Genomic DNA, 12,029 nt, shown 5'->3' with positions numbered 1-12,029 from the left:
ACAGCTCACCCTGCTCTTCTTGGGGGCCATTCCATTATAATAATTCAAAATTAAACTAGAAAAGAATCAATTCTTTAAATATCCATATGGGATTGCTCAGTCAGAACAAAATCAAACCACTGCTGCAGATTTGTATGTTACTCCCTCCCGTTTTACCCAACACAGTTTCTTTCAGACCTTCCTTTACCATCCTTATATAAATTGCTCCAAAGCTGTTCTAATCCAGGAGAGTTCTCTGATGTAGTTCATGGTCATTTCAAGGTTAAAATCCATTTCAAATGTATTCCCCAAATGGTTATTAATAAATAACAATAGTTTCCACATTTCAAAAGTAATTAATTTGCTGAGTGATTCAATTGGTGGTTTTTGGCTTACAATAGGTGACATATAAATGCAATGTTTTTTTGCTTTCTTTCCAAATTAGCAGAAACAAAAAATATATTTGAATATAAAATTATTTTCTGTATTTCTCCTATCAATTTGAAATATCTAAAAAAAAAAGCAGGGCTGCTGGAGCTTCTGTAATGGCACCACTGTCACTGGTATAGATCTGGGAGAACAGGAAGTGGAGACAGCAGGGTCCTTGTGCCCAGTCGTGATACAGGGCTCCATACAGGGTTTAAATGGCCTGTTAGTGGAGCTGACATTTTTTAAAAAAATGTCCAGCAACCACGGTCTGTGGCCAATGTGGCGTGCCTGTGCTGCGCAGCGTACCCCATGACAGGTAGCAGTGGTCAAGAGAAGGGCACCCAAAACAGGGAGACACACCCCATTGAGAAGGAGAAGCCTGGGAGACAACCCTACAGGAACGTGACACAGCAGAGGTCCAGTGAGGAGCTCAGTGCTTGAAGATCCCACACAGGCTGTGGGTTATTGATGACTTGCAGTCAAAAGACTTATATAGGCTGAAGTCTGTTGACGAACTGCAGTCGAAGGTCTCACACAAGGGGCTGTAGGCTGTTGCAGACTGGCTCATGGGAACTAATTATTGGAACTGGGATTCGAGAGGGTGTTCAAGGCAAGAAGGGGTCCTGAAGGGCTTCAGGCATTAAAAGCTTACTGATCACATAGAAGGTTTGGATCTGGACCTCAGGTGGCCATTCCTTTGGATGGGAGTCTGTGTGGCTGCAGAAGCATTAGAGGTGAATACACAGATATTTTGTGTCTCTGAAGGAACTCTCTTTTTCTTCTCTTCCTCTTATTATTGGAGGGTGCCGGACAATGCCAATGACGACTCTACTTGCCTTTACATCAGGCAAAAGTTCAAATATATTGTGTGTATTTCATTTTTTGTATTATTACATGAAAATAGCAGGAACCTAGAACCTTAATTTAGTTGTTTTAGTATAAATAATACAACAACAAAAAATTGCAGTAGAATTTGACCTGAATCTATCTTTTGGTTGCATGTAAAAGAAGGTCCCAGTAATATAACATGGTCACCAAAAGGACATTTGGGAGAAACCTCTTTCTCACTGGGGTTTGTGGTGAAAAATTACATTTAAGAGGAACCTACTTAAATACCAGAGAGTGAAATGAATGGGAGGATCAACTGATTGAGTTGCACGTTGTGTACTAGGAGGAGTCTTGTGTGATGCCTTAATACTAGCATCAATCAGTTTCAATGTTTTAATCCCTATGCATTTATAACACAGCATTTAAAAGTGTAAAGCATCAGACATGATATATTCTGACAACACCTTGGTTCAGGTCATTTTTGCAAGCTGCACTTTTTTGTGCATTTTATGAAGGAGTTCAATCTAAAGGCTGATTATTTCTGTACTAAATGTGCTAAGTTTATCCTGGGTGCTCAAAACATATGATGTAAAGATGCAAAGTGTGGCTTCAATTGGAAATAAATATGTATTCTTTTGTCATTCTCCCAATTTATATTAATGTTATTCTTTACTGGCAAATTTTAGCACGAGTGAACTTATTAGAATAATTTCAGATCAGCAGGTCCTTTCTGTTTAGAGATATGCCCAGCTTTCAAAATAAAATTAAGCAAAATGTGTTTAAGGTGGTGTGGGGCGGCTTAAAGGAGATGTTTGGGTTTTTTTTTCCACAGATACTGGTAGGTGCCTGGAATGAAAGCAAATGCAATAGAAGTGCTTAAAATGCTTCTAGATGGACATTCATATATGTAGAGAATAGAGGGAAGTGCAAGCAGCAGGATTTTAGTTCAATTTAGACATCATATTTGATGGAGACATGTGGGCTGAATGGCTTGCTCCTGTGCTGTACTGATTGATGCTTTGAAACAAATAAACGAGAAATATTCAGGTTTAGATTTCACTAGTTAAAGGAAAAGATTTAAATCTCCTAATAACTGTATGAAATAAAGCTTGATTTTGAATATACAATAAAACACATGGTATCTGGAATTCAAGTAACCAGCAAATCGAGGAAAATATAAAAAATTAAAATATAATAGATAAAATACAAAAGTTTAAAATTGTAAAAGTATACATTTTCTGAAGTAATACATAAAACTTTGGTGAAGATGGGAGCAAATATTCAGCCAGTGGAGTGCTTTGGTTGTACTTTGCTCGTAACAGCTGTTTGAATAAAGTGTGTGAAACAGCAATGATGCCACTCAGGATAAAGAGCTGGTTGGGGTGACTCTCCTTATCCTTGCTTAGTAAGAGTCATCCTGGTTAGAGGCTTTGTCTGTAAACTTGTAGAAGAGGGGTTTAATTATCCATAACAGTGGTTCTCAACCTTTTTCTTTCCACTCATATAACACTTTAAATAATCCCTATCCCATTGGTGCTTTGTGACTAGTAAAGGATTGCCTAAGGTGGTATGTGAGTGGGAAGGGAAGGTTGAGAATCACTTCTCAAGACCCAATTGTTACTGAAATATTTTGCTTGAGAAAAATTGTCATTGGCCCATTTTCTTTGGAATTATGAAACAGTGCACATAACAAGTCAATTAGGTACAATTAAAACAGTGTTTTTTCCACCCACATACCACCTTAAGCAATCCCTTACCAATCACAGAGCATCTATAGTATAGGGATTACTTAAAGTGGTATGTGAGTGGAAAGAAAAATGTTTAAACAACTGATCTATAATGTTTTTCTTTGTCTTTTGGGTTCCGCTGTGGAGGGGGATGAGCCTGCAGATGTAACAATAGTTAAATGTTTTCAAAGAAAGTGACTGAAAATAAAGTAAAATACTTTAAGGTTTATATATTCATGCAAATGAAGTTTGTTCAATGTAAGTACAGTATAGTATTTTTGTCTTGTCTTCTGAACTGTTTATTCCTAGTGCAGGTGTTTTACTTAGGCTTTGAAGGAGTATGTCTCAAGCCATTGGAAAAAACATTATCAGTCATCTATAGGTGCTGGAGACCAAGGCTTTTACTGTAATTTAGAGGAGGGAGCAGATGTGCATTTCCACCTGCTTTTAAGGTAAGATTAATGCTTGTGTGTATTCGCAATGCAGTTGCCATTTCGTTCCTTATTTTGATTAATTGGGAATAATCTTGCTGCTCAACATACCCTCATCAACTGCCTGACTTGTGGGAGGCATCCAGATTTCTGTATTTCTCAACAGGCAATGGTTTAGAACTAATTAAAAGCAAATTTTACATCCTCCCTTTTTCTTTTTGGAAAATGTATGACTTCTATTTCATAAGTTTTATGAATTTGATGACAATGAAGAACTTATTGCTCAATAACCAAGTATCCCACCTCACCATTAGATGTCAAGACACCTCATTATTTTCATTTGAACTCTAATAATTTGACAAGTAATAAAAATTTCAGTAGCTGAGTCTCCTTCACAATATTTATATGATCCACAGACTAACATATCATGAAGTATCATCCTTTTGAGTGCATAAGTTGATATGCACCATTTATATTCTCCTCTTCTATCACTTGATGAACCCAGATATAGTTCAACTCTCTGCTTGAGTGGGAAATAGTTGTGTACTTCTTGTTGCCCTCTGATTGGCAAACGAAAGACATTTTTATAATGACTAGCAAGTTTTCCCAATTTTCCTCTACCACTGAAATCAAATCACTTAATTAACCCCGAAAACTACATTTATTGATTTGGATTTAAAAAATGCATAAAAGTTTTATGCAAGATCAGATGAATTATAATCAAATCTGGAAATTGAAATTTGGTTTCCCAATTTGGGATTCAGATCACCATTGCAAGAATATGTAATATTCACAATTATTTTTCCCAAGATATGCAAAAGGAATTAGTATTAAGAATATAAGAAATAGGAGCAGGAGTAGGCCATGCAGCACATCGAGCCTGGTTCGCCATTCAATGAGATCATGGGTCATCTGATAATCGAATCAACTCTATCTACCTGCCTATTCCCCATATCGCTTAATTCCATTTTAATGTAAAAATATATCTAATTGAATCATAACTATGTTTAATGAAGTAGCCTCAACTGCTTCCCTGGGTAGAGGATTCCACAGATTCACTACTCTCTGGGAAAAACAGTTTTTCCTCATCTCCGTGTTAAATCTACTCCCCTGAATCTTGAGGCTGTGTCCTCTAGTTCTGGTCTCATCTATGAGTGAAAACAATTTTCCTGTCTCTATCTTATCTATCCCTTTCATAATTTTATACATTTTTATAAGATCTCCTCTTATTCTTCTGAATTCGAGTGAGTATAAGTCCAGATGATTTAGTCTCTCCTTGTAGGTCAATCCTCTTATCTCCGGGATCAACCTGGTGAACCTCCTCTGGAAGCCCAGTATATCCTTCCTCAAGTATGGAGACCAGAACTGCACACAGTACTCCAGGTGCAGCCTCACCGGTACCTTGTATAGTTCCAGCATAACCTCCCTGCTCTTGATTCAATTCCTCTAGCGATGAAGGCCAAAATTCCATTTTCCTTTTAATAACCTGTTTTATCTGCAACCCAACATTTTGCGATTCATGCACAAGCACTCCCAAATCCTTCTGCACTAGAGCATGCTGCAGTTTTTCACCATTTAAATAATAATCTGCTCTTCTATTTTTCCTACCAAAGTGGACGACCTCGCATCTACTAATGTACTCCATCTGCCAGACCTTTGTCCACTCATCTAACTATATCCTTCTGGATCTTTTCCATATCCTCTGTACAATGTGCTTTTCCATTCAATTTAGTATCATCCACAAACTTGGATACAATACACTCTGTCCCCTCTTCTAAATCAACAATTTAAATGCACCGACCCCTGCAGCACCCCACTTAACACTGTCTGCCAATCAGAAAAACACCCATTCATCCGCACTCTCTGCCTTCTGTCAGTTAACCAATCCTCAGTCCATACCAATATACTTCTCCCAACTCTATTTATCTGTATCTTATTGATAAGTCTCTTGTGCAGCACCTTACCAAACGCCTTCTGGAAATCCAAATATAAAACATCAACCTGTTCCCTTCTATCTACGCACCCATTATATCCTCAAAGAACTCCAGCAAGTTTGTGAAACAAGACCTGCCCTTTTTGAATCCATGCTGCTCCTGTCTGATGGAACCCCTTCATTCAAAATATCTCATTATTTCATCCTTAGTGACAGCTTCAAGCATTTCCCTGACTACAGACGATAAGCTAACTGGTCGATAATTACTCGTTGTATGCCTACATCCCTTCTTAAAAAGTGGCGTGACATTTGCTGTCTTCCAATCTGCCAGGACCTTCCCAGAATCCAGAGAATTTTGGTTAATGACTACCAACATATCGACAATAACTCCTGCCATCTCCTTCAGTACCCTGGGATGCATCCCATCAGGACCAGAGGATTTGTTCGCTTTTAGTCCCATTAGTTCATCACTATCTCTTTTGTAACAATTATTTTTATTGAGGCCCTCACCTCTCTCGCATCCCTATCACCACTTTAGCATGCTGGACAAGTCTACCGTGAAGACGTTTTTCCCAGGGGTTCAGGTTCCCTCCCACCGTTCAAAAATGTACTGGGAGTGTAGGTCAATCAGGTGTATTTGGATGCTACGGGCTTGTGGGATGAAATGGCCTGTTACTGAGCTGTATGACTAAATTTTTACAAAATAATGTAAAGATTTAAATGTAAAAAATAAATTTAATTTAAAATTTAAAGGGTACTGCATTCTTTACATTCATGCTAAACTGAAGCTTAAAATATAAATGTTTTATTTTTATATATAGAATGCATGCTCCTTTTCTTGATCAGAACCTGAGACACATAATGCATATAAAGTTTCCATTCAGGTGCATTATCATATATATATTTTTAATATGTCCTTTCCTTAACTACGCACATCAGCAATCAAACTAGCATTAACAAAATACTGCTAAGTAGCAGTGGATAGTAATTATTATGACATTATTAAGATTTTGTCAAATTTATATTTATATGAAATATTTACTCTAGATCACACATGTCAAACTCTGGCCCGTGGTCCAAATTTGGCCCGCGATATAATTATATTTGGCCCACAAGATCATTTCAAAAATGTATTAGAGGTGGCCCGCCCTGCAGCGAGAGCTGATGCTGTTTTTTGGTAATGTCACCCCCACCATCCTCCCCCTTCATTGCACATCCTTCCCCACCCCCTAACTATCCCCTCCCCCCTAAAACCACCCCCCTTAAAAGATGGCCAGAATATTCTCAAAAAGGAATCCAGAATGGTAAAGTTCCACAAACCTTCTGCTGGGAATCCTAACAAAACCCGGGCATCAGATCCATGGGACGCGGAGGGAGCAAGAGTGTTGCAGGTTGACCGTGCAAACTTTGAGAACGGGGAAAACAAAATTGTAACACGAGAAGTCTGTCGATGTCATCAGCCGGCAAGCCAGTTGGAAGGCTCCCCGCACAACAAGTCACTTCTCCCACCTGTCGAGCGGTGCAGCAGATTGGCGAGCGCCTGTGATTTCCTGTCGGTGTGACGGACATGGCAGGCTGCGCACGGCCCCCACTGTTCCGCAAAGGCTGATCGGCAACGTGCTGGGCCTGAGTGGGTGGGTAAGCAGGGGTGGGCAGAGGGTGTAGGTGAGGAGTAATGGGCAGGGGGAAGTTATGGTGGTGCGAGGGGCAATTAGAGGGAGGGATGAGTAGAAGGAGGGGTGGGTAGGGAAGAGGTAAAAGGGGAGGGGCAGAGCGAGTAGGGGAGGGGTGATTAGAGGGTGAGAGACGGGTAGAGGGAGGAACAGGTTGAGGGGAGAGGCAGTAGAGGGGCGTGTATAGGATGGGGTGGGTAGAGGCAGAGTGAGTGGAGTGAGGGGTGAGTAGAGGTTGGGTAAAGGACTGGTCAGGTAGAGGGATGGTGGGTCGAGGCCTAGAGCCTGAGGAGTGAGCAGGAAATGCTGAGTCCTGATGCAGGCCAAAATGGACACAGCCTGTGAATGCTGACTACATCTCCACAGGGACCAAATATGTTTCCCTCAGGTCAAGCAAAGGGTGAACTTGAGCTACCTACTCCTGACCTGAAACATTATCCTCCTAAAGTTATATCCTAAAGTTTAACATTACATATGTTGAAAGAAGAGAAAACATGCAGATGTTGTTGAAAATTTTCAATAAATATTTAGTTCGGCCCTCGACTTAGTCCAAGTTTTTAATTTTGGCCCTCCGTGAATTTGAGTTTGACACCCCTGCTCTAGATGTTGGCTGGGTTCTTCTTGTTTCTTATGTTATTTATGTTCTATGACTGAGCTATCAGTTTAACTTAATTTAAATTAGAAATATAAAGCTGAGAAACGAAACAAAGTCATAAAATAAAAATGTGAAATGTTTATGGCAGGGGCTTGTCAAGAAATTTATTAACCACATATACAGTAAAAGTCAGAAATCCAAACTGTTCAAGGGTTGGGTCGGTCTGGATTTTTGGATTTTCCAGATTCTTGGGCAGTACATCTGTGGCACTTTCACAATGAACACCCTCACACAATACACTCACACACGTATACAATGCATACACACAGTGCAGACCTGCACACATGCATGCATACAAAAGCCAAGAGTTTTTGAGAAGTCCAGATTCTCAGGTGGTTCAAAACATTGACAGATACTAAGTTTTTTGGACTGAACAATAATATTTGGCAAAATATAAATATTCAAGCTACTGAATTTTATTTAGTAATATCTGCTGTAGTGATTTTAATGTAACATTCCTGATGATGAATTGGCTGTATTTGTTACCTATTTTACTATCCACATAGCTTTTCCTTTCATTTACATCGATCCAATCTCCAGTTTCCCAAGGGAGGTTTCTGTTAAGTTTCATTTTGGTTTTGTAAAAATAATTTTGTTTTGTCCAGGTGGGAATATTAATGTAAATAAATTTCTTAATACATGAGCAATTTAACATTGTGTGAATTATATGTATAAAACATGAGCAATAAGAACAACAGAAAATATGTTAATATTGATGCCTGATGAATCCAAAAGTTACATTGAAGGCACCTGTTACAGGGAAAATTTAGATGCTGAACATCAAATATAAATACTTTGCATGACTCCATTTTCTTACCTCAGCACATAATTGACCCAGATAACATTTTTCTCATTGGCATTTTTTGCATTAAATGCAACAGTGGCACTGGACTGGATCCAAATATAGCCTCCATTTTTTTGCAGCCAGCGATAGTACTTTGTTGCACATTGGCCCTTATTCAATACTAAACAAAGGAGATTAATTTCTGTTAGCAAGGGAAGTCATGTAAAAAGGACAATAAAACTCAAAAGTAGACTCATATTCTTGTTTATAATGAATAAACACTTGCTATCATTCTACTTGTGAACAAAAGCAAACTGGCACCTTCTCCTCTGTTTTACCCACTCCATTTATTAGCAAAAGTCAGGTACCTTGCAATAGTTTTCAGGTCAAGAGATTCCTGTGTTAGAAATTAGACACCTGCATCTGTTGTAATCTTGCAACATGTTGGCACATAACAACATTGCATTAGCAAGCATACAGGCAACCAATCTTACATATAATAGAGAAACACAGCACAAAGATTTCTGCTCCTACTTAGAGTGAATATAGTCACAATGTGATTGATAAATATTTATCACCTCTTTTTGCTTTTCAAACCTGAGTATGTTTAACAAAAGTTGCAAATATTTATGCAAATAAAAACACTTGTGCAGTATTATAAATGTATGCATTATTATATGAAATAACAGTGCATTTTTTAAAGGAGGTTCCCACTTGGCTAAGTATAGTCACACAGCACTTAAAGGCAAAACGTAGAGAAGAATGTCACAATCAATTTTGATACATCCAGATCAAATTTTCAATAAGATAATTATATTTTACAAAACCTGACCACGAGGGGGTGCATTTCCCTCACTAACCACTTTAGATCTGTGGCCTATACAACTGCTAAAATGGAAAAACTCTAATTATGGTAATAAATCTGATCATCTTAGCTGTGAAATGGTTTTGTCAACTGATATATATTTTCATTAATCATTTGCGCCTATAAATTAGAACAAGATGGAATGTTTCAGAGCAACATATTTCATTTACCAGTAATGCTTAATCTGTCTGTTTAATTGCAACTAATAAGTGTCAAATGTATAAATTCTGAGCAAGGAAACTGAAAGGAACATATTCTTCTTTGGTAATAAATTTCAAGGAAAAAGTGGGTTAATCTTGTAGTTTGCTGGTCAATAAAAGTAATGTATAAATGACTACAAATGCAAAATTTGCATAAATGATAAATATTGTACCAGAAACAATTAACCATCATCTGACAATACTCCTTGTAAAATGATAAATGTCTTTGAAAAATTGAATCTTCTCAGTCTCAATAAACTGCTCTGCGTGTGCAGTCAGGCTTATCTTTAGCATTCCTGACTACACAGACAAATGACTAATCTTTCAAAAATAAAATTTCACCATAGTTATATTTAGATTATGATTTTGGTTTTCAAAGTATAAGATGGATCCCTATGCATCCCATAATTACTCTGATTCCACAGATGTTGGTGAACCAGCCTGATAACAGGCTTCACAGATTTGAAACTAACAGATTTTAAAAAAAATGAAAATGCATTCAGTCGTGACTCTTTTTTGGGTGCCACGGAGTCCTTGTGAGTCCACAATGTAGCCTGTCGTAATTAAATCTCTGAGGTGGGAAAGGCACTATGGGCTGTTTTGATGAGGACACACACTTATAACAATACTGACCTGCAATTTTGGAGAAGAATACTCCTGCTAATACTCCCTTATAAACACTCTTGCATTAATTACACAAAGAAACAATGATCCCCTCCAATCCCAGTTGCTGCTTGCATTGACTAGTTGGGGTATCTGTTTTCACTGCCTTCCGAGCAAGGAGCAAGATCAGAGCAAAGAGTAGAAGCAGTTTGCAGAAAGATGTAGTCTTGGATTTTGCTGTTTTTTATTGGTGGATATACATCTTTCTAAGATTCATCGGCACTTTAACTGGTGAATTTGTTTTTGAACCTTGCATGATTAGACTTGCTGAAGATTAATTACGTTGTAGATAATATTGCTATATTATAATCAAAGTAAAATAAGACAAATTACATTTTAATGAATTATTTATGTCTAAATATTTCAATTGCTTCTGTAATTTTTATGGTTTTAGAGTGATTTTATTTTTTATTATTCTTTATTGAAAAATCTTGATAACTTTGATGGATAACAAAAGTTCTGGCAGAGTTTTGTCATCTGACAAAGGTTTTCTGAAGAATTTTCATTGGTGGAGCTTGTTCTAATCCAACGACATCAAATGACAGAATAATTCAAGGATGCATACCACACAGGGCCCCATCACTCAGCTCTAGGACTGCGTCAGCCAGCAAGATTGGCTATATATGTTTGGGCCAGGTAAAATAAGACCTCTGGGGCAATGGGACTCTATCAGCAAAATGAGAACCATCAGTAGGGTGCCAGAGAGCAGTATGATGGCCCAACAGTTAACATTGCTATCTCACAACTCCAGGTACATTGGTTCAGTCTTGAGCTCATGCTCTTAGTGTGAAATTTACACATTATCACTGCAGGTTTGTGCCAGGTGCTTTGATTTCCTCTCACAACCCAAAGATGTGCTGAGAGGTTCACTGGCTACTCAAATTACTCTCAGTATTGGCAGGTAGTGAAAAAATACAGTTGAGTTGATAGATATTTGGCATAGAAAAAGTCACATGGGTTCTAGAAATAAGGAAAAGAAATGAGACTACACGACTTGGAGGTGGTGTGAACCTGTATGGATTGAATGGCCTCTTTCTGAAGCCCCCTTCACACTTGCATTGCAGTAACTCAGCCATTCAGTTTCCCGGGATAGGAATGGGGGTTTGACTTTTTACACTAGACCACTCCTAACTGGGACACTGAACGCTTTCACACTTGCAAGGGTTTATCACCAGCGTTTGGTCTGTTCTACCTTTAATAGGAAGTGCCTGCAATGCAATTGTTTGTTTCATATTTGCCTGATCTCAACGCTGGCATCCAAAGAAGCTGGGGACTGTACTAGGGGTGGAGGCTAGCAATCCCCGGTGATAGATGATGTCATCTGACGCCGGCGTTGAGCAGATTTTGCTTTCACACTTGCCACTTTAAAGGCTGATTGGGGTTTGATTCCTGGGATCACTGGCAAGTGTGAAAGGGGCTTGAGTTCTGAATTATAATTATGTATGCAATTGTATGTGCATACTATATGCACAGGTGTAAGTTATCCAACACAATAATCAATACAGAGTGGAAAGCAAGATTTCTTTATTTGCAGTTAACTAGTTAGAGCATCTTTAACTTATGTTTCAGGTCAAATGGCAATGAGGAAGCATAGAGAAGGGAGATAGATCAGCTCGTTGAATGGTGTAATGACAACAACCTTGCACCTAATGTTTGTAAAACAAAAGAGATGACTGAAGGCTTCAGGAGGAAGTTAGGGGAACACGACCCAGTCCTCATCAAGTGTTCAGTAGTGGAGAGGGTCAAGAACTTCAAATTCCTAGGTGCCAACATCTCTGAGGATCTGTCCTGGAACCTCCATGTTGATGCAAACATGAAGAAAGCTCATCAGCAGCTATATTTTGTGAGGTGTTTGAGGAGAT

General features: G+C 38.4%; 1 protein-coding gene across 10 annotated transcripts in view; it reads right to left on the bottom strand.

The window, feature by feature from the left end:
* The window catches only part of LOC138753571 (neuronal PAS domain-containing protein 3), a 1,142,342-nt gene that overhangs the window by 17,620 nt on the left and 1,112,693 nt on the right, over window positions 1–12,029 (bottom strand). For all 10 annotated transcript variants that reach the window (XM_069916739.1, XM_069916738.1, XM_069916740.1 and 7 more), the window contains one exon: window positions 8,473–8,620. In XM_069916739.1, the coding sequence (XP_069772840.1) occupies window positions 8,473–8,620 (148 nt within the window). The remainder of the gene's footprint in view (window positions 1–8,472; window positions 8,621–12,029) is intronic.

The sequence above is a fragment of the Narcine bancroftii genome, chromosome 2 (assembly GCF_036971445.1).
Source record: "Narcine bancroftii isolate sNarBan1 chromosome 2, sNarBan1.hap1, whole genome shotgun sequence".
Lineage (NCBI taxonomy): Eukaryota > Metazoa > Chordata > Chondrichthyes > Torpediniformes > Narcinidae > Narcine > Narcine bancroftii.
The sequence above is the reverse complement of the archived record's forward strand: the minus strand, read 5'-3'. Positions and strand labels throughout refer to the sequence as shown.